Below are 21802 nucleotides of genomic sequence, written 5' to 3' on the forward strand. Positions count from 1 at the left end.
GGTCCTAAAATGGTTTTTTTGCTGTGGCCACGATGCCCTCACAACCAGAGGGCACTGTTTTGCTTTCTTGAAAACAATTTTAGTGATTCACTATAGGAAAAAGGTGTTACAGAAAACTGGATGCCAAAGGCAAGACTATTTGACGAAGTGTCAGCAATGATGAAAGTTTAAGGAAGGTAATGGTGCTTCAGGGATTGCAGCCAGAGAAGAACTTGTGCAAGTAAAGAGAGAATCGCAGGCTGGAAATATCCCTGATTGCTGTTTAGTCTACTGACTGATTAAAGTCTGCTCCCTGGGGTGATGTCTTGGTGTCAAGATTTTCTGGAGGGCAGAGGAGATTTCTGATGGTGCATCCCAGTGGCAGCTCGGGGCACAGATACACCCTATGACACTGCAGAGACAAACCTGCCCCTGAAATCTGTGCTGTCTCTGCAGAGCAGACACCAGGGTGGCACGAGACAAGTTTAGAGACAGTATTGTCAGTTCTGCTCCCCCAGTACTGCATTTATGCATTTATTTTATGCAGCTGCTTTTACACAGACAGAAAAGGGGCAGTCAGACAACGTGGCTGTTAATCGTCAGAGGATGCTTAGTGTCTCATTCTGGACAAGTTGTCAGTATTCATCTCTTATGTTCCAGGAACAAAAGCGTATCCTGGAGATGGGAATCACTGGACCTGAGGGACATGCCCTGAGCAGGCCTGAGGAGGTAAGAGGCTTCACTCATTTTCATTCATGGAAGTATTTTGTCAAGCATGTAGTGTCGGAGCTTGGCTTCTGTGTGTGTAGATGATAGATGTGTGCTTGGGGGGAGGCAAGAGCTTGCTTCTCCCACAGCCCCTTCCAATATTACTCAAAGCCTTGAAAATTCCAGGTCCCCTTCGGCTTGTTTGCCCAAAATGCCCCTTCACTGCTGCAAAGAGTGTGTTCCTTCAGTCCAGGAATGAGCATGTCCTTGTATCCTCAGGAGTCGCAGCTCCTGCTGCCCCAAGCACAGGTGTGCATGTGTTTTTTCAGTGTGACCCATGTGATGTGATTTGTGATGACAAAAAAACAAAGGGGCTTATCAGGGTGAAAAATGGCAGTGCAGCATGTGGGTTAGGCTTTGGAATAACTTCATTCATTATAGTGCTTGGGCTGAAAACCTCCTACAAGATGCAAGTGTACATCTATACCATGCATATAAATGTACCCACATACAAATACACTTATGCTGGCAGATATATTAGTAGTAGAAGTGCAGGATGTAGAAATGCATATATGTGAGAATGGAAAGATGCTGCAAGGCAGCTTGATTTATGCAGCTCTCTTGTAATAAAACCCAGGCTCTGGCATGGATCATCTCAGGCATCTGGAAAGGGTTTCTTTAATGAGAAGGGAAAGGTGGAGCCATGTGGATGTCCCTTAATGTACACAGTTCAGACTGTTTATGGGATGGCGGAAGGCAAGTAGTGGGAAGCGACTGCTTTCCCTGGAGACTAAAGAGAAAAGGTCCTGCGGATTTGAGGCTAAACTTGAAGGAATTGTGGTGGTTTGCAGATCTTTATATAACCTCTCCCCAAGGCAAAAGGAATCAGTTTAATTGGTTGCATTCTTCTATTGAGCTGTTTATGTACTTTTTCATTTTGTTGTTTAACTTCTGCTTAAATTACTCTGAAAGAATGGTGTTGTTTCCTTCTAATAAGAACAAGGGACTAGGACTAAGGAAAATCTGCATTTGTAGTTTCCAGTAAGGAATTCTGCAGCTTTTTCACCATGCATCTGACTGCCTCAGCCCCAGCACTGAGGTACAGAGATCCTGCCTCCTTCTCTAGTCTTCTGTGGGTGCAACACTGCAAATGTTGTGATAAGAGTCCTAGGACAACCTGAAGTGACAGTGGGATTTAAGAAAAACCATGTTACAAAACTGTGAAGAATTAAGCCACTGGAAGGGCTACGTTCTTAACTTTTCTAGCACAACACTTCAGAGAAATTACTGTACCATGGAGTCAGTATTGTCAGCGACAACACAGTTTTAGGTATTAAAATGCTAATACTGAGAGTGCATCTGGGAAGGAGGCATAAAGCTGATGACTGGGGAAAGGAATCTCCAGAGCTGCTGGGAAACACTGCTCCTCTGTCTGAAGATGACTGCTTTGTGTGCTTATGTCCTGGATAGCTCCCTGGGTGAAGGTTGCCTTTGTGCTAGCTGACAGAGGGGACTTACTGGGCAATGTTTCAAAGGCTTCTATGGATTATGGGCTAAATTCAGTCCATAGTGCTGAAGTTGCTGACTGAGAATACTTTACACTCACTGTCGTCTTATCCTTATGTAAAGATTGCATAGTATAAAGCTGCCAAGCATTGTTTAGAGGTTGTTTCCAAGCTGGGTCAGTGTTTCCTTGCTTCATTCTCTTTCCAACTGTAGGGTGGAAGTCTGAAGCAGAAAGGTGCAAGGGAGGTAAGGAACAGCCTTGTCAGCTGCTTGGATATGACCTTTCCTGGGGTGCAGGGAGCCAGGGAGCTGTATTTGTGCCAGGCAGCTGTACCCCATTAATACAGCCTGGCTGTGGTTGCTCCTCATGTAAAATGTCTAAAGCTTGGATTAGCTCCCTGTGTCCCAGCACTGCATCCTTCTCTATGGAAAAAGTAGAATTGACCTCTGAAGAGTTGTTAAACAGTGAGCAGTATGGCTCAGTGCTCCAGTTCATTTGTCCTGTAGTCTGCTTCTGCAGTTAACTTTTCCCTCCTTGCTTTCCTCAGCTTGAAGCTGAAGCAGTTTTCCGTGCCATCACCATTGCCAGCCGAATAAACTGCCCAGTGTACATCACCAAGGTGATGAGCAAGAGTGCAGCTGATATCATTGCATTGGCCAGAAAGAAAGGTGAGAGACTTGATTTTCTTGCAAAACTCTTTTTTTTTGCTATAGTTGAACAGAAGCTCAGTGGAAAAACCTGTTCATCTTGACCCAAATCACAAGCTAGAGGGAGAGGTCACCGAAGAATGGTAACACCATCACAGACCCGAAATACTTACAACTAGGGAAGATAAAGAGAAATCCTTCTACATTTTTCAGTGGACAAACTCTCCTCCCAGATGGTTCCCTTGAAACTGTGTTCTTTATCCTTCTTTTCCCTTTTGTTTTCCCTCAGACTGATATCTGTCTGTTCATGGGAGGGACATACTTCATTCCTAACAGGGTCTGGCACATCCTCTGTGCCTTTTGGCAGTATTTCAGGGTGTTACCCTCTGAGGGGTGATTTGGGCAGTGAACCTGATGTTAGAAATGCCTGGTACTTGGTCCTGGCCTTGCTGCTGGAGGCTGACCCCATCAGGTGTGCACCAAGGACCAAGGGTGGACATTGCTTGCTGGGACAGGGAGGGATTCAGGTTACAAAGCACCCAAAAGGGACTTGTGGGCCTGGAGGCAGATACTGTGGAAGCTGCTTTTGTGAGTCAGTTCTATTGTGCTGGTTGGTGCTACAAAGCGCGTGAACAATATGGAAAAGCCAAAGAGCAAAATATCATCTTGGAATCTGTATTCTTGGAGACTTGGAGTATGGTGCTGGGGATCATATGCTGCTATCTGCTGGTGCTGTGCCCAACCTGGAAGTAGTAAAAAGGCATCTGTATGCTGGAGCCCATCCTTCACCTAAATGTGCTCCGAATTGGAGCAACAGAGAGAACATGACTGTGATTAAATCAGTACAAATTAAAACCAGATATGAACTGTCTCCTTCTGGATTAGAAAGGGAGCTTTGTAAATATGCTGATCAAAAGCATGTGTAGCTCAGAGAGACTCCTGATTAATATTTTATCATACCGACTGAGCCAGGGCTGCTTAATTTTCTGGGAGTTACACTGGCTGTGTAGCAGTGTTTAAATTATACATGGCTTCAGGCAGCAAGCAGTGTAATGTGCTGAAGAGAGTGGATTGTAACCAGTTCCTGTATATCCTTGCTATCCCCGAGGTCCCCTTGTCTTTGGAGAGCCGATCACTGCCAGCCTGGGGACAGATGGGACACATTACTGGAGCAAAAACTGGGCCAAGGCTGCAGCTTTCGTGACCTCGCCACCTCTGAGCCCTGATCCTACTACTCCAGATCACTTAAATTCACTCTTAGCATGGTAAGACCTCATTTTTTTTTGCAGGCTGATGGACAGGCAAGTGCAAAAGCCATATGGGATGAAGCATCTAGGGATTGGCTCAGTCTCCTTTGGATGGTCTCATACATGAAACAGCAGAGAAAGGACATAGAAAACCAGGGATGGTTATTGCACCATGTTTAGGGTTGTCACTAGTGAGATGACAAGAATGTGCACAGCAGAGGGACAAGTGTTGTTCTCATATTGAAAAGAAGGTATCAGCAATGTCTTGCCAGCAATCCAGACCATAAACCCATCCCTGGAAGTATTTCCTTTCTGTAGCCTACTCTGGGTCTCCTTAGCTTAAGAAAAAGACATCTGCTTTGTAATGATGTGGAAACTCACAACTAAAGTCCCACCAGGACAGATTACTAGTGCTGGAGTAAGGAACTAAACTTATTGTTTGAAACCTTATTTAGTGCCATATGATGGCACCCATCTCACCTGGTGCCTCCTCTTTCTAGGGCTTCCACTACTCTAGACAGAGCAGTAGAATCTAAGTAACCTGCTGGTCTTCAGAACACATTTCGCCCCTGAGGATAGTTTTGCACATGACTGATTGGCAGGCTAGCATGGCTGGTAACATAAGGACCTTCCTTGGGCAGAGCTGCCCTATAGGTGGATGGGCACATCTGTGTGATGGGAAGCTGCCATCAGTCAGTGCCACTGATGCAGTAATGCACGCATCTCTCCTTGCACATGGTGGGTAAGGAGGCCACCAAACCCAGGTTTTAACTCAGCTGCCACAGTGATCCTGCGTGGATAACATTGCTAATGAAAGCAGAGCTGAGCTCTGAGTTAACATGATTCTGGTAAGAATATGCAGGAATTTGTTCTGTTGTGACAGTCTGATGGGAGAAGAGATTTTCCGCAATTGAACTTTCTGTTCTTAAAATAAGGACAAGGAAGAAAATTACTTTTCTGGTCTGATCCGCTGCTATCAGCACTGTCAGGAATGAAGCTCATTGTGTGAGGGTAAGGCTCCTAGCCAGCACATGCGAATGTGTATCAAAATGTTTGGCTCCGTACTCTCTCAGACTATGTGTTTACTAGAGGAGAGTCCCAAAATAATAGTATGTGGGTCAAAACAGATTAGCTAAAATAGCAAGAGAATTTTTAGAACTGGAATCCAAATAATTGCTTTTTTAGAATTAACAACAGAAAGGCAAAGTGAGGGGTCACAGAAGTTTTCATTATCCTCCAAGCATGCAAAAATGTCTTTTTCTTTTTTTTCCTAGTGGCTTAAAGTCCTAGATCTTAAATGGCAGCAGCTTAGCCTGCTTTCAGTTTTAATACTTTATACAGTGAAACTAAAAAAAGAACTGTCTGCTCTGCATTTGTGGGGACTTTTATGCGAGGATGATGGTAAAGACAGTATTTCACTTTTATATTGCACTGTTCATTAGGAGACAAGTATTTTACATTTATTAAAAGATCCTTACAACATTCTTGTGCAAGTATGCAGCCTGGTGTTTGTGCTGTTCTGCACAGAAAGAGTATGATTTTTCACTGAAAAGCTCAATGTGTAAAGATTCAGCATGTCTCAAAGGGTTGGTTTGCAGAATGGATTTACCTCATGAGATTGACACCCTTGTTTCATCTGTGAGTGTTATGGTTTAACCCCAACCAGCAAGTAAGTGCCACTAAACTTGCTCACCCCCTACCCCTGACCCTGGTGGGATGGGAAGAATGGGAAGAAGGTAAAACCTGTGGGTTGAGATAAGAACAGTTTAATAAGTGAAATAGAGAAAAATATAATAATAATAATGACAACAGCAACAATATACTAGTAATAATAGCAATAATAAAAAGGGGACTAACAAAGAGAGAGGAATAAACCCCAGGAAACCCAAGTGATGCACAATACAATTGCTCACCACCCGCTGACTGATAACCAGCCTGACCTGAGCAATGATTGGTCCCTTCTGGGTGACTCCACCCAGTTTCTATGCTGGGCATGAGGTGCTGTGGTATGGAATACTGCTTTGGCTAGTTTGGGTCAGGTGTCCTGTCTCTGCTTCCTTCCGGCTTCCTGTGCTCCTCCTCACTGGCAGAGCACAAGACTGGAAAGTCCTTGATCAGGGTAAGTGCTGCTCAGCAACAACTAAAACATTGGTGTATTATCAGCATTGTTCTCAGACTGAAGCCAGAACACAGCACTGCACCAGCTACGGGGAAGAAAATTAACTCTATCTGAGCTGAAACCAGGACAGTGGGCCATGCACCTGTGGTACCTGTCATCTTCCATGCTGTAATGCTGCGTTATTGCTGCTGTAATGTGCCATCTCTTCTGAACAAGAGATGAGAGATCTTGGTGCTTCATGGAAGATGTAACCTGCTATACAAGCTTTGTTTATGGTGAAGACTAAGATGATGGCATATTGATGTGGCATTTACAGATACAGATCAGTCCATTGTTAATTCCCACCACTCTCTGTTTTGGAATTGTTTTCCATCTTGATCCCTTTTTTGTTTCTCAGCTTTTCAGTTCTGATCTTATACTCACCCCCCATTTGACACTAGAGTATATGTAGGCAGCAGGACTGCCCATGTGGTTAAGCAGGAGGTGATGGGCAGCTCTTCAATGACATTTTTCAGCTTCAGAAGACTTCTATTGATTAGACTGGGGAGTGCAGTGCATGGCATTTAATGTCATTAAATGTCAGAGGAGAGGGAAAGCAGAGTTCAGAAGAAGCAACTTCTTTGTATCTTTCAGGTGTAGGAATTAATAGTATGGTATAAGAAGTGCAATGTAACTGCAGGGAAGTGATAGAGGGCTTGGCTGTGACATTCATGTTTTTACGGCTGTATTCATCCGAGTGCAGGAAACAGGGAGAGGGTAAGCCACAGAACGTTAGCTGGAGGATGAGCAACAAAAGGAAGAAATGTAACAGGAATCTTCTGACTTGATTGTTATGTTAGAATAAATGAATGCTTAACTGATGGGTTTGGTTTAATCCTGTGGGGTTACACCAGACAGTCATTAATAATCAGGAATAGCTAAAGCATAGCTGTCTTTTCACTATTGACTACATGGGTTTGGCATCTGCTAAAAACTGGATGGATGGATGTGAGCATGGTAAAGAACCAGAAAAGAGGCCAAAGGTTCTTCTCTGACTGTCAGCAGTCTTTAGGGCTGGCAGCCCTGAAAATTGCATTAGAATTGCTGATGTATGACCCGTTTTTCCTCTGTACATGGCTATTTGTTAGCTTGCTGGAAACTAAATGTGCGGACCAGAATCATTCAGATGCTTCAGAGGGACTTACATAATCAGTTAAAGAAAAGGATGACAGGCTCTTGGAGACATCACATTATGGATTGATAGAAGAGAAATCATAGTGTGTTTTAATGGGCTTGACTCCTGTAAGCTTGATCAAGACCTAAAAATACCTGTTTGCTGTGGATATTGAAGAACCCATCTGCTTTTTCATCTTTCTATTTTTGCAAGGTCCTGCATGTTAGTTATTTTCTTCTCCGTTGTTGCTGGGAGCAGCTGTGATCCAGTTCTGCTCTCTGCAAATTTTTTTTCTCCAGGCTGAAAAATATCACTTCTAAAATAAAAACATTATTATTTGTTAGTTCTTTTTGTGTTTTACTCCATATCTTTTTCTGTGCAAGACCTTTAGGTTAGATAAATCCAGAGTACATGTTTGACTTGCACTATGCCTTGCTTTATTTAATTGGAAGACCTCCTGATAAAAAACTTTCATGGTTCTGGTTTGGAAGGTTGGACAAGAAATATTCATGTAAGAACCGCAAGAAAAATATATGTGCAGAGGAGAAATTGAGGGAAACAAGCTCCAATCCTTATGAATTTGCACTGTCAAATTTGCTATTATTTTGTCAACATGGTTGTGTATTCATTTATCGTGAGAGTGGCAGAGATTTCATACAAGCTTCTGATTGCTTCCTTAATCCTAGATTAATCTTCTGTCCTGGTTAGTGGGCTTGTGCCTGATCTCTTTTGATAAGCAGCCTGAAACCAAAGGAGGCTCTAATCCAGGAATTCAGGGTGCTCCTGGGGAAAAGTGGAGATGCCCAATGCGATTGTCACTCTTCAGTGATCTGTAGCCAACATGTAAAGGCTGCTTGCAAGATTTGCAGCATATGCCTCTGGTGTGTAGGCTTGAAAAGTCCATTCACAGCTAGTCTGAGAGCAAGGTAACCTTGTTGAGGCCTGGTTTAAGCATCTGTGTATTTCCTCCACAGTGGGGACCTGCAGGTGACGGGAAGTGGACATTGCCCATATAGCACTGCCCAGAAAGCCATTGGAAAGGACAACTTCACTATGATTCCTGAAGGGGTCAATGGAATTGAGGAGAGAATGACTGTTGTCTGGGACAAGGCTGTAGTAAGTAATTGCTTACTTTTGTGGACTAAAAAGAAATTGAGTGTTGGCTGAATAATGAAAGCCGGGAGACTCTTGACCAGTACTTAAGTGACTTTCTAATGCATTTCTGAGAATTCCCCGAGAGAGTGCTGCTACAAGGTGAATTGTGTATTTCAAAACCTGAAGTCTTTCCCTACCACAAACACTCAAGGCTGTGTTTCACTTCTGACTCTGCAACACCATCGTGTTTTATTAGACCTGAGGCTTCACAGCCTCCACTGCTCAATTTTCTGGCTGTGTCAGAGTGGATGTTTCTCAGAGATGTTGGATCTGGAGCAGTTTAATGACTTTCAAGTGAATCCCATATAAATGTGATGAATGGAGTGTTTGAATTCGGGAAGTGTCTCATCATTTTCGAGAAAGTACAAATGGATGGCAGCCGAGCCTGAGGCTAGGTGATAAAGTGCTTTGAAAGAGAACATTGCATGTAATTCATGCTGGCATATTATGCAGTGGAATGCCGGTATAAGTTAGCAATTTTTTGATGGTTCCATGGATCCTAACATCTAATGATGTTCTCCCTCCATTGTCTGCCTTCACAGACACACCCATGCACACACACTCACACATACACATGCACTCATTACCTTACATTGCATTGCACTCTAGCGCATATTGCAAACTGGGAAGTGGTGGTATTTGCAATGCTGTCTTGAGTACTCCCAGACTGTGTTTAATAACCACTTTCTTCAGCTATTGAGATTCCAACCATAGAAGCAGCTTCAGATAGAGGAGCAAAGCAGGGGAGCAAGCAAAGTGTAGCCAGCTTGTGATATTTCCCCTTTGTTACTCCCACAAAGGGAAGGAGCTGCAGAGAGGGCTTCCACATGTGATTTACAGATGTAACATTCAGTCCTACACCACTAAGTAGCTTGTATTGTGCTGATTCTTGTTCTACCTTGTTCTACCAGGCAGGAAAGAAGCATTTGTTTAAGATTAAAAAGTTTGGCACTGTTCTTCTTTATTCTTGCTTATTGCCAGGGAAGACATCCCAAAATACTCTACTGAGAAATCAAGATGCTGTTGTGTACAGCTGCTATTAAGCCATCACTGTGTAAAAAGTTCAGTTTTTGGGGGCATTTCTCCAGGCAAGGACTGGGTTGTGTTACTTACATGTATGGGCTTGGTAATACTGATAGTAGGATGGACTTAATTTGCGAAAAATGTTTCTAAAAGGGACTGAATCCTGATCTTTTATTTACTCTTGTAATGCCCGTATATGTTTCTCTGTTTTAAAATGATTAGAACATTTAAATGTAAATTACTAGGACTAGCAACAAAACACACTTGGCCATCAGTGTGTAGAGAAAGGGACCTTAGCTAACTGAGCAACTTGGTGGTATCTGCATTAATGCTTACTGGCTGTTCTTTGGGATGCCAGGAATAACACATTCACGTATCTGAAACCATCAAGTAATGTGCCTTATATAAAGCCCCGCTTGATAAAATCCGTTTCATGCGGCATCATCATATATGTGAAATACATGCTTTCCAGTATCTTCTTGACTGTTCAAGACTCTGAGTAGTGTGTTTCACTCAAAACTCATTCTTTTTAGGCCACAGGCAAAATGGACGAGAGCCAGTTTGTAGCTGTCACCAGCACCAATGCTGCCAAAATCTTTAATCTGTATCCAAGAAAAGGCCGGATTGCTGTAGGATCAGATGCTGATGTTGTTATTTGGGACCCTGATAAGGTGAAGACTATAACAGCTAAAAGCCATAAATCGGTAAGGAGGAAGAGAAAACTAGCAAGAAAAAAGAAATGTCACTGTTGTTTTTCAGCTGTTGATCTAACTTATGTGAACAACATATGCATGGGGTATAGAGGAGTGGAGTAACTACCTGCTCCTGTTCTGGAATGGGTATTTCAGGAAATGAAAGCATGGAATTCTTGCATTGGAAGCACTGGGATCAGGAAGGATTTCTTTTTCTTTGCACGTAGCATTGCACTGTGTTTTGCATGCTTGTGGCTTGGCACTAGGTGTGAATCAGCTGCTGTGCAGCTGAGGTTAGTAAAACTGTGATGATAAATTTACAACCAGCTCACATCTTTTTTGCTTACCTGAAAAGAACCTGATGTTATAAATTGCATGATTAAATTGACACTATTGTAAACTATGAGGGATGATTAAACATTTTGATAATACAGCCCTGATCAGCCTCAGGGCTGGGATTTTCTATTTACTTCCCAAGCTTTGCTGCATACTGCTCTACCCTTAGCGCAGAGTACCAGTGACTCAACAGTCGCTTCAGTTTTAACTGTGATGGGTTTTATCCTATGTGTTGATTGTCTCAAAGTTTTTATCTTACCGTGCAGTGCTTTGGTATTTTATATTGCGAAATTCTTCCAAAAGGTTTACTGGAAATTCAGTGATGTGCTTTATATTCAAAAGGCAAAATCTTTAGAAACGTTTACAAAGTAAGTTCAGGTGATTCTGTTTCTCTGTATGCTCACAAATATATACAAGGGAATATAAATATATATAAATATATATTTGGATACATGTGAAACAGTTCTAGCTCTAAGAAATTGTGAGTTACAAAGGTGATAGACTCCTATAACCAAGTGGGACCTTTCAGACTGTGATTCCACAGGCTGAAAAGTTGTAAATCTGTTTTCAGATATTGTCCTCTACTATGCTTACTTGTTTCTTCTGTTTTGGTGTACATCTGATAAACATTATTCAGCTGTTACCCAGATCATGAGGGTAAAAACTGGGGAAAAAAAAAGCCAAAACCACAAAAACCAACAAGGGAAAACGTATGTGAGGCTGTTCTCAAGACAGTTATGTTGGTAGTGTGTTAGTAATGACTACTGGCACTTTGGCATTACCCTGTACTGTTTCTGTCTGGCTCATGCTTCAGTACTTGTTGATAATGTTGTGTCCAGCATTGCCAAAAGCTTTTCTAGACAAACCAAATACTTGCAATTAGTGTTTTCCTTTGCTCAGGAGGCTGTTAACCTGTTAGAGGAAGGAAAAAAACTGTTTTGACATGATTTGGTTTTTGATGGTATTTGTAATTTGGGTTGTCCTCCTCTTGTTTTATTCAAAGAGCTGACATTAATCTGTTTAATTACTCTTGCCTCTTGACTTCATGGACATTAAACTCAGGGATGTGCATGCACCTTACAGAACACAGAATGGTTGATGTTGGAAGGCATCTGGGGTACTCATCTGGTCCAAACCTCCTGTTCCAGCAAGGCTACCTACTGCAGCTCTGAAGGGCCATATCCAGACAGTTTTTGTATTGTCTAAGGAGGAAGACTCCACAGCCTCCCTGGGAAACCTATCCCAGTGCTCAGGCATCCTAGGTCCTTCCCCTATACCTGTTCTTTTACAGATGGCCATCACTCCTGCTTTCTTCCACTTCTTATTTGTCATTGCCACTGACCAGGTGTTCCTGATCTTTTCACCTTGAAAAAAGAGGGTCTAAACTTGAATCACATTGAAGGTGCACATTCCTGGTTCACAGGGATGGACTAACAGTGCTCTGAAGTGGCTGTACTGTAGCGTAAGGTAGCAACAAATACCTGCTGGGAAGGAAATGCATTAATTACTTCTTACCCCAGAAAAATCATGTGGTTATGCTCAGCTGCAAACCTTGTATTTACCTACTTCAGATCCTTGATGTTTACCTTCTTTGCAATTATTGAGCCTTTTGTAGGAAATATTTACTTGGCAATAATAAATTGAATTAGAATTATCTACTCCTTTTCTTGCAACAAGGATTGTAGGACAATGAGGAATGGCTATAAATTGAAAGAGGGTAGATTTAGATTAGGTATCAGGAAGAATTTTTTTACTGTGAGAGTAGTGAGACATTGGAACAGGTTGCTCAGAGAAGTTGTGACTGACATATCCCTGACAGTTTTCAAGGCCAGGGGGACAGAGCCTTGGGTGACACGATTTAGGGTGAGGTGTCCCTGCCTATGGCAGGGGGTTGGAAAGAGATGATCTTAAGGTCGTTTCCATGCCAAATGTTTCTGTGATTCTGTATTTTCAAGAAAGCAATAATTACCTGCTCTTTGACAGATCATTCCCATTTAGATTCAAACTTTTCTGGTCCTTTCTGGGCTTTTTCAGGCAGAAATACATGTGCTGGCTCCTTGAAATTCCCTTACAGAGTCACAGCAGATGCATGGTGGGACCATGTCCTCTGGGTATCTGGCAGCTGAGTCACAATTTTCCTCTTATTAAGGCTGTTGTACTTCTAGAGGCTGTGGGTAAATATGGAAAGTCCTTAAAAGCAAATGAGATAAGGCCTTGGTAGAAAGTGGGAAATGGAAAGGAAAAGTGATCCAGGAGCGTTTGATCAGAGATGCTGTTTAAAATAGTTTTATATCTAAATGCACTGTTTTTCCTTCAAACAAATCCATTTTATGCACACCTTAATGCCAGCTATCTAAACCTGTGACTACAAATATGGGTTATAAGTTACTAGTTAAAGAGTTGTTGTACCGAACTTGCAGTGAATATGTTGGTTGATCCTCAGGCTGTTGAGTACAACATCTTTGAAGGAATGGAGTGCCACGGTGCCCCACTTGTGGTCATAAGCCAAGGGAAGATTGTGTTTGAAGATGGAAACCTGCACGTAAATAAGGGAATGGGCCGCTTCATCCCTCGCAAACCTTTCCCTGAATATCTTTACCAGCGCATCAAAATCAGGAATAAGGTAACATCAGATATTATTAATCTTCTTTCCTGCCATACCCTCTTGGAACCACAGTAGCACATGTATTTTAATACTATTGTACTAATACGAGTCCATATCAGATAGAATATATATGACTTATTCAAAACATGATCACAAAATTGCTTCCTTTGCAAGTGTGAACTGATGTAACTGAACACCATGAGCTTCAGTGGGTAAAGCATGTAATTGCTAGTTAGGCATAATTGCCTTCTGTCCAGCTGTGCAGGCTTTTGAGGGGAGGTGGAACAGTGATAGAACTTACTTTTAATTAACATTCAGGAAAAAGATAAAGCTTCTTTGGAAGGAGGGTTAGCCAGAAGAGAAACAGAATTGTACATTTTTACTGAGCTTTGTATACTGAACTGCCATGCTGCAGAGAAGAAAAGCATGTAAGCCAGAGATGCTTATTATATTTGGCATCTGAACTGTTGTTAGGGTGTTTGCTGAGCTGAGTATTAGTAGCATTCGCAGCTCAGAAAATTGTTCTCTTGTGCTTCATAAAAGGCTTGGGAAATGATCAAGATTAGGACTGGATCACTTCAGGTTTTGCATTATGTCAGTGCTCCTCTGCTGAAAACCAGTTATCTTGGCAGTAGTTTGGGGTTATTTGGAAACTGCTTCTTGCCACTGAGCAAGAAAGTTACTGTGTGAGTGCAGGTAACAAGACAAGTTGACTAAAACTCCTATTTTCTTCAACCAAGTATGTATCATAAGTTGTGAGGATGGCAGCTGAAATTAAGTCTCCGAGCAGCTTTTATCTTCCGTCATTTGTTATACAAATTGGGTCAAGCTGTGGGGTACAAAAGGTCTGCACTTCTAATGAGATAAAGCACTGTTAAATCAACTGCACCTGCAAAAGTTTTGCAAAATGCCAATCACTACTGCACTCATTTTACGTTATCCACTTAGATGTTTTGGGCCTTCTTCACACTGACCCCTCAAGGGTTTATCACATGGAGTGCTGTATGAATCAGTGACGGTGTCATTCAAATACTGAAAACAGCACTTGAAAAACAAGTATCAGAGAGTGGTGTCTGATAACAGGAGTCTGCACAAAAGTAACTGGGCTGAGTAACTTGGGCTTTGCAAGCAGGCCTGGATTTTGGGAGAGACCTTTGATACTTAGGAAAGGTGTGGAAAAGGATTCAGAAAGCAATTGGTATTTTTGCTCTTGTAGCTCCCTCTGCTGCCTGCCGACAGGAAGGGAGAACAGATTCATTCCGTGGTTATTTTCCCACTATCAAATCGATTGGTAATATTTAGAATTAAACCAGTGATGGCCATAGCCACCATATGAGTAGATCAGTGCATGACAAAGGAATATAGAAAAAGCATGTCAAACAAGGGGATGCAAAGCTGCAGCCAGAAGATAGCAGGATAAATTTATCCCTGGAACAGGGATAGCAGCATAAATTCCTGCCTTTGTGGGTCCCTGGAAGACGGATTCATTGCTGTGATTGGCAGCTGCCCTCTTTTGGGCATTAATTTTGGCTCAGCCAGTGAGATGATGGCTCTTCTAATCCTGATATCCCTGTTACCGAAAGCAGGGAAAATGCATTGTTTTCTGTAAGACCTGGATCAAACCCCTGTGCATAGTGTCTTCTATACGATATTTTAATTTCACTGTTAACCCGTTGTAGAAACGGCTCTGAAGCAGTAATCTTACCTAATCTGAATCAAGAACCACCACAGATTTCTGATCTTTTTGATGAGCTTTGGGTTCTGTGATTCAATGGCTTCAGGCTCTTCCTGAAAACTGGAACTGTGTTTAATATATTACTTCCTAGATTCCTGTGCTTTTAAGGCCAGTTAGGCTGTTTCGGCTGTTTTATCTCATACTCCATATAAGAACTGTACAGGGATAAAGTCTAGAGACCTCAAACTGAAATCAGAACTCAAATGAGAGGTAGTCTATTGACAAACAGTCCCATGCCTCATTCTAGCATATAATTGCTTTTCTAATTGATGACAAAACCCAGAAACTTTTGAAATTTCAATTAAAAAACTGTCACCACTTTTCAATGAGTTCTAGTAAAGATAAAGAGGCATCTGAAGGGAATGAGCAGAGAAAATACAGGTAGGAGTGAAACTGCTGCAGTTAGTATAGTGAATACCTGTCTTGCAACAACCTGAGTGGGATTTAGCAGCTGAACCAACGCTGTTGACAAGCCTCTGAATGAAGAGAGGAGAGGTGATGGTGACTGATCTTAGTTAAAATAAGCATCTTGGGTCAGCCCTTGCTGTTCTTTTGAATCCTGTTTCTCCCCATTGACTGTGAAGAGAACCTAGGAAGGATCTTCCCCTTATAATTTACATATATATATATATACATAAATAGAGAGAGGAAGGTTTGTCATTTCCTTTATATATAAAGCAGCCTGTAGCCTTGATGAGAATATATATATGTGTTTTTAATTCAGAATATAGCTCTGTATTCATTAGGGAGCATTATAAGAACATTCAGGATCTGGACTTTTTTTTATCTTCCTCTTGATCTAGGTGGGAGGACTGCAAGGAGTCTCCAGAGGAATGTATGATGGGCCTGTGTATGAAATCCCAGCTACGCCAAAATATGCAACTCCTGCACCTTCAACTAAATGCTCCCCTGCCAAAAACCAGCCCCCACCAATCAGAAACCTCCATCAATCCAATTTTAGCTTATCAGGTAAGTCAGTCTGCCTCATCAGAAATGTTCTAAAGCTGTATGGATTATTGGTGATCAATTTCAATTATAATTACTTAGAATCAGGATCATAGAATAGTTAGGGTTGGAGAGGACCTTAAGATCATCTAGTTCCAACCCCCCTGCCATGGGCAGGGACACCTCACACTAAACTATGTCACCCAAGGCTCTGCCCAACCTGGCCTTGAACACCGCCAGGGATGGAGCATTCACAACTTCCCTGGGCAACCCATTCCAGTGCCTCACCACTCTTACAGTAAAGAATTTCTTCCTTATGTCCAATCTAAACCTCTGCTGTTTAAGTTTTAACCCGTTACCCCTTGTCCTGTCACTACAGTCCCTAATGAATAGTCCCTCCCCAGCATCCCTGTAGGCCCCCTTCAGATACTGGAAGGCTGCTATGAGGTCTCCATGCAGCCTTCTCTTCTCCAGGCTGAACAGCCCCAACTTTCTCAGCCTGTCTTCATACAGGATGTGCTCCAGTCCCCTGATCATCCTTCTTTAATCAGATATGAAAGTGCTATATATACTCACATACATGCATATACTTGTGTGTGCATGTATATATATATATATATGTTTTTATTTTCCTATTAATATTTTCCTATTAATATTTTCCTATTAATATTTTACAAATTGCCAAATATTCAAAATGTTTGCAATCTAAATTTTTTCTCTGCATACAGTCTTTTATTTACCTGGCCCATTGCAGCTACCTGAGGTCTCTGGCTGATGTGACTGAGGCCCCTTGGTGTTATGTACAGCTGATGGGACTTGGGTCTGGTGTAATCCATGTGGCTCAGACACCTCATATTTATTTCTCACTGCATCACCAGAAGCTGCTGGATGTGGAAACCTCAACTGTTCGTAGTCTGGTCAGCAAACCATGTGCAGAAGCTATTCATATGCAGATTAGAGTATTTCTTGTCCTCTTTGCTCTTGGAGCCCAAAACATTTTCCATGGTACACAAGAAATAGACTGGAAAATCATCCTTTGGGGTTGTTGAAATAATTCTTCTCATCTGAGGAGAATTACAAGTGTGTCAAATGCTGATCCTTCAAAAGTCTAAAGCCCAATTGGTGAATAAGTGGCTTAGGATGTTATGAAAGTCACTGGATTTTCTCCCCTATGGGAGCTGATGGTGTTTTTCTCCCTGACAGATCCTGTCTTTAGAAACTCAATGGAACTTCTGGAAGAAAGCCCAAGGAGAGCAAATATTTTATCAACCCTTATAGTGAGCTGAAGTGTATTTTTGCCCATACATGTGGGGGCATTGTGAGCATATAGGGAGATGTGAAGTTACATAAGGCAAAAAAAGTGCTTAGAAATTTAACCTCTCATAATAATCACTGATAAGTGGGATTTTCATAAACAACTGAAGCTCTGGATTCACAGTACCCTGCTGGCTCTTGGTGCTACCAAGGCATCTAGTGGTATGAATTTGATCCAAATTACATGCACGTGACTGTGTTCTTAAGAAATGAAGTAGAACCACAGACTATGATGGCATTTAAAATGGTGCTACACTTTTATGGTAGTCTTACATTGCTGAGTGTGATCAGACAATATTCAGCCTGGCAGAAAGGTTGATGTCACCTTAAGCTTGACCTTTGGACATTTCAAAACGCAGTTTGAAGTGGGTGTGTGTTTGCAACAGCTCAATGCTCCTTTCCTCCTGGATCTATGATTCCTTACACCAGATTTACTGCACTGTTGACCCATGGACTCAGAGGGAACAAGTACTATAAAACAGTGAGGCAGGTTTCAAAACTCCACTCTGCACATGTATGGTTTAGGGGGGGTTTGTAGTTACAACAGTGTTTTCTATTAGGGTTTGATCTTGCGAACGGAACCCAGACTGTAGGGTGTCACCTTTGCACGGGCTCTTCTTCAGGTTGGTGGAAAACAATTCCCCATGTGGGGTGAGCATCAGTCTGATCCTAAATGCTTAATCCTATACTTCTTATCAGAGACAACTGGAGCTAAGAACAGAAATGTGTCTTGGAGGTTTGTGTAGCACTTCAGTCAGGGATCTGGATCAAGAGGTACCAGCTGATGGTGGTGTGAAGGAAGTACAGCTGGAACTAGACTCACTGCTGATGGTTTGTTCCTTTTCATAGCCTTGTGTCCTCATTTTTTGTGGTTGCAGGAGCTCAGATAGATGACAACAACCCACGTCGCACCGGCCACCGCATCGTGGCACCTCCTGGTGGTCGCTCTAATATTACCAGTCTTGGCTGAAAAATGATGGACAGAAACACAAGGACGAAGGATCATGGGAATAATGTCTGTTCCCTTCAATATCTGTGTTATCAAACCCACAGTTTTATTTGGTACTAATGGAAATAAAAAATGAAATGTCTTTCTTTTTTTCTTTTTGTATAGGAAGAGGTGAAAATAGTGTGGTGTGTTTGCTTGGAACTACTTGCCTCACAATTGTGCTTTCATGCCATAGTCACCTTAAAGCATGGTGCTTCCATTGCCCCTTTAGTGACTACAGGTTTTAGCTTCGTCTCGTAACTGAATGATGGTTTCTTTGCACCCTTTCGCTGTATTAGAGTAGTTGATGCATGTTACTGAGTTATTTATGCAAGTTGCATTCTGTGAGTGAGTCCCTTTAGAACACGTTGCCAATAACTGACTAGACACAATGCCAAGACTAATGTCCGTATTTGAGAAACGTCACCAAAAACACTTACGAAGGAAGAAAATGGCCATCTTGAAAGTATGCAGTAGAGTAGTACAGGCAGCTTCTGTTTCATCTTTAATTTATTATAAACCCAAGAAGCACTTCTCAGACACAGAAAATCATCAGGACACGTAATGACAAATGGTCTCTGTAGCACTTGTCTGTTCCCACTCGGTACGTTCCAAGTCTGTGTCCTTCTTGTTTCCATTTTAGACAGAGCCATATATACACACCAATGCCATTGCCACCCCTGCAGGGATATCTCCACCTGGGCAGTAGTGCTCTCCTTCTGCATGAGACTTTTGGTACTTACAGATAATCCAAGTTGCCGTCGGATTTTTAAAGTTTTTTGTACAAAGTTTTTCCTTTGTAATCACATGCATTTTTACTTACTCTACCGTATCAAGATCTACTAATCGTGGTTCAATTTCTGAATTCAAAGCTTGTGAAATAAAGGAAATTAATTGATGGGTAAGTGTCTTCCTCTGCTTTCCAGTGCGGTTGCTCAGTGATTGTGAAAACATAGGATGGAGAAATGGAGGAAAAGGAAAAATGTCTTTTAGGTTGACATCATGTGAAAGAAGAAACCTCCTTTGATCACAGGGGGTGTTAAATATATATGTCTGCATAAGCATACTATAGCATGTCATAATCTGTCCTAATTAAATAGAGCTCGTAGTAAAAATGTTCTCACTATTGACATTGCAGCTGCCTCAGTTTTGGCCAGATGAGACCTAAATGAGCTTTCTCCCAAGACCTTCAGGCCTGCATCTGATTTGCTTGAAATGGTAGCTGATTGCCTTCATCTGTAGTACAGATTGCAATCAATTACCATTTAAAGCTTGGGAAGTAGCCTACCTGAAACCTGTCTTCTTATTCTGGAGCCAATATGCTGTCACCTCCAGTTTGCCCAGAAAATGAACCGCTACCCTGGAAAGCTCAATTTCAGTCAGCTTGGTCTGAAAACCTGGCAGCAGAGCTGCTCTGAACAGCCAGCTTTTGCTTTGGCTGAAACAGTGAAGAAACACTGCAATTGAGCCTGCAGTGAACTGAATGGGTTGTTCCCAAAAGAAGAGAAAAATGAAACTTTTCATGAACAATCTCATCTGTTAAAGATTCCAATTAATATTTGCTATTGTCTGGAGAGTGCCCTCATCCGTAGGCTTGCTTGTTCGCTTGATGGTGCAGGTGTTTTATATGAAGTAAGCCTGAAGACAACCTGCCCTGGAATAACCCACAGCCTATCAGGTAAGCCAAGTCTCCATCTCCTGTTCCAACCCATTTGCTGTGAGCATTGACAGAGCCAGCAACAGTTCTGGTAAACTAACCCTGACAACAGAAATAAGACTGGTTTGTGAAGCTGTGCAGCAAATTAATTTGACATAGTGTTAAAATTGTGGAGCTGCTTTTTACAATTTCCTCAGTGATTTTCTGGGGTGTGTTTGTGCCAGTAGCAATGGTTGGTCCAGGTAAAACTCCATCCATGAGGCTTATGACACCTGAGGTGGCAGAAATAATCATTGTGTAACTAGTGCTGACAGATTCCACTTTTCCTACAAGCTAAAGTGCATTCTAAAGCAAAGACCCTTTGCCTTACAAGCTGGTCAAGATCCTCTGTTGTTAACATGCATTTATTTTTTCACAGTGAAGAGCCTGTGAATAAATAGGTGTGGGTGTTTGTGAGGCACTTCATGGTTCAGTGCTTCTGTGCGAACAAGACTCTGCTTGTCGGGTCAGTGTAACTGCTATGATTACTCCAAGGAGAAATACACTGGCATGCCCATGATGTTCATAAGCCCCCACAGCCTGACTGCTCTGGCATGCTGCTGCTGGGTCACAGCCTGCAGGAAGCCCCTGGATCCCGTGCCCTGCCTGGGCCCCTCCACATGGACATGCAGTTCTACCTGGATATGATTTTCTGGGAGCACAGGTACCTTACTGCATGGTTGTCAGGTGAGGTGAAGGATTTCTCACTTTGATGGTTACTGTGATATGCTGTCAGAGATGGCATGTGCCATTGCTCATGGAGGGGTTAAACAAAGCAAGGTAAGTGGTGCTTCTCTTACCACCTGGAGGCCTATTACACAGCAGTGTCACTGCTCCTATATTGCTAACCTGTCCTTAAAGAAATAAAAACAGCAACAGTAAATGAAATGTGGATTAGCTGGTGATCCTGAATATATCTGTGGAATAGGAAACTCTGCTTCAGTTTGATCCCTTATAGCAGCACCAAGCTGGGTTCAGTTTGTGCACTTATGGGTTGGGAGCTGCTATCAATCACAAGAAGAAAACAATGCAAAGCTTATATGCTTTTTGAATCGTCAAACTTCTAAACATTTGCAGCATATAAACCTGACATAGCCTTAATGTTGTAACACCAACTCTTCCTTATTGCTGTTGCAGACCTCTTAAAATGTCCCTATGACCAGTCTGAGGGCTTTGTCAGTCAAGTGATGTGGCTGGATCCATGGATTGTTTCACGAGTGATAGTTTGGACCAGTTTGTCTTGTGTTACAGTTTGTCTGCTACCATAGCAATACAGTTAAAGGTTGGAATTTTAGCATTTGTAGCAAAGCCTGTTAATTATGATGCTAAGAGTGTACCAGAACTGACCGCTGTCCCAGCCATTAAATGTTTCTCATAGCAACACATTGATCTTCATCCTTAAGAACTAAAAAGGCACAGGTCTGATGACAATCTATTACAAGTTCTACTAGCCAACAATGTAAGCCTAGGGGAGGCTGGAAGAAAAGAGCAAACATCTACTGCTAATACTCCTCTGAGTGTTTCCCTCATTTCTAGTGCCTTGTGATACCTTGAGAAGCAGCAGCAGCTTTGTAGCTGTCAGTGAGTTCTTCTGACATGAATTTGCCAAGGTTCTTTTAAACCCAGGTAAAATCTTGGCATTTATGGCTTCCTGGATCAAGGAGTTGCACAGCTTGATGCATGATGATAAAGTGCTAAGCTAGTCTACTTGGCACCAGATAATTCCTGTCATTTAGACCCGGCCAGCATTAAATCTCAGTGATCTAAACAAAGTGATTTGAGGATAGTTTTTCATCATAATTGTGGTGGAATTTCTACAAGCCTTCCAGATGTTTCTCAGTGATCACTGAGTGGTATTCAAAAATTATATAATTGTATATGGGAGATGAAAGTAAATTGTATATAGGAGAGGGAATAATGTCTCACAATGCAGTAAAAATGCAGAGTCTGGGA

The 21802-nt window shown here is 42.1% G+C and overlaps 1 protein-coding gene across 2 annotated transcripts in view; it reads left to right on the forward strand.

Moving 5' to 3' along the window:
* The window catches only part of CRMP1 (collapsin response mediator protein 1), a 53075-nt gene extending 34023 nt beyond the window's left edge, over nt 1-19052 (forward strand). For both annotated transcript variants that reach the window (XM_005148498.3, XM_031048429.2), the window contains exons 7-14: nt 640-708; nt 2742-2862; nt 3950-4106; nt 8335-8476; nt 10072-10242; nt 13010-13189; nt 15710-15875; nt 18044-19052. In XM_005148498.3, coding sequence (XP_005148555.1) covers nt 640-708; nt 2742-2862; nt 3950-4106; nt 8335-8476; nt 10072-10242; nt 13010-13189; nt 15710-15875; nt 18044-18135 — 1098 coding nt within the window. In that variant the 3' untranslated portion in view covers nt 18136-19052. The remainder of the gene's footprint in view (nt 1-639; nt 709-2741; nt 2863-3949; nt 4107-8334; nt 8477-10071; nt 10243-13009; nt 13190-15709; nt 15876-18043) is intronic.
* Nucleotides 19053-21802: the final 2750 nt, after the last annotated feature.

This window comes from Melopsittacus undulatus, chromosome 7 (genome assembly GCF_012275295.1).
Source record: "Melopsittacus undulatus isolate bMelUnd1 chromosome 7, bMelUnd1.mat.Z, whole genome shotgun sequence".
NCBI classification, from domain to species: Eukaryota; Metazoa; Chordata; class Aves; order Psittaciformes; family Psittaculidae; genus Melopsittacus; species Melopsittacus undulatus.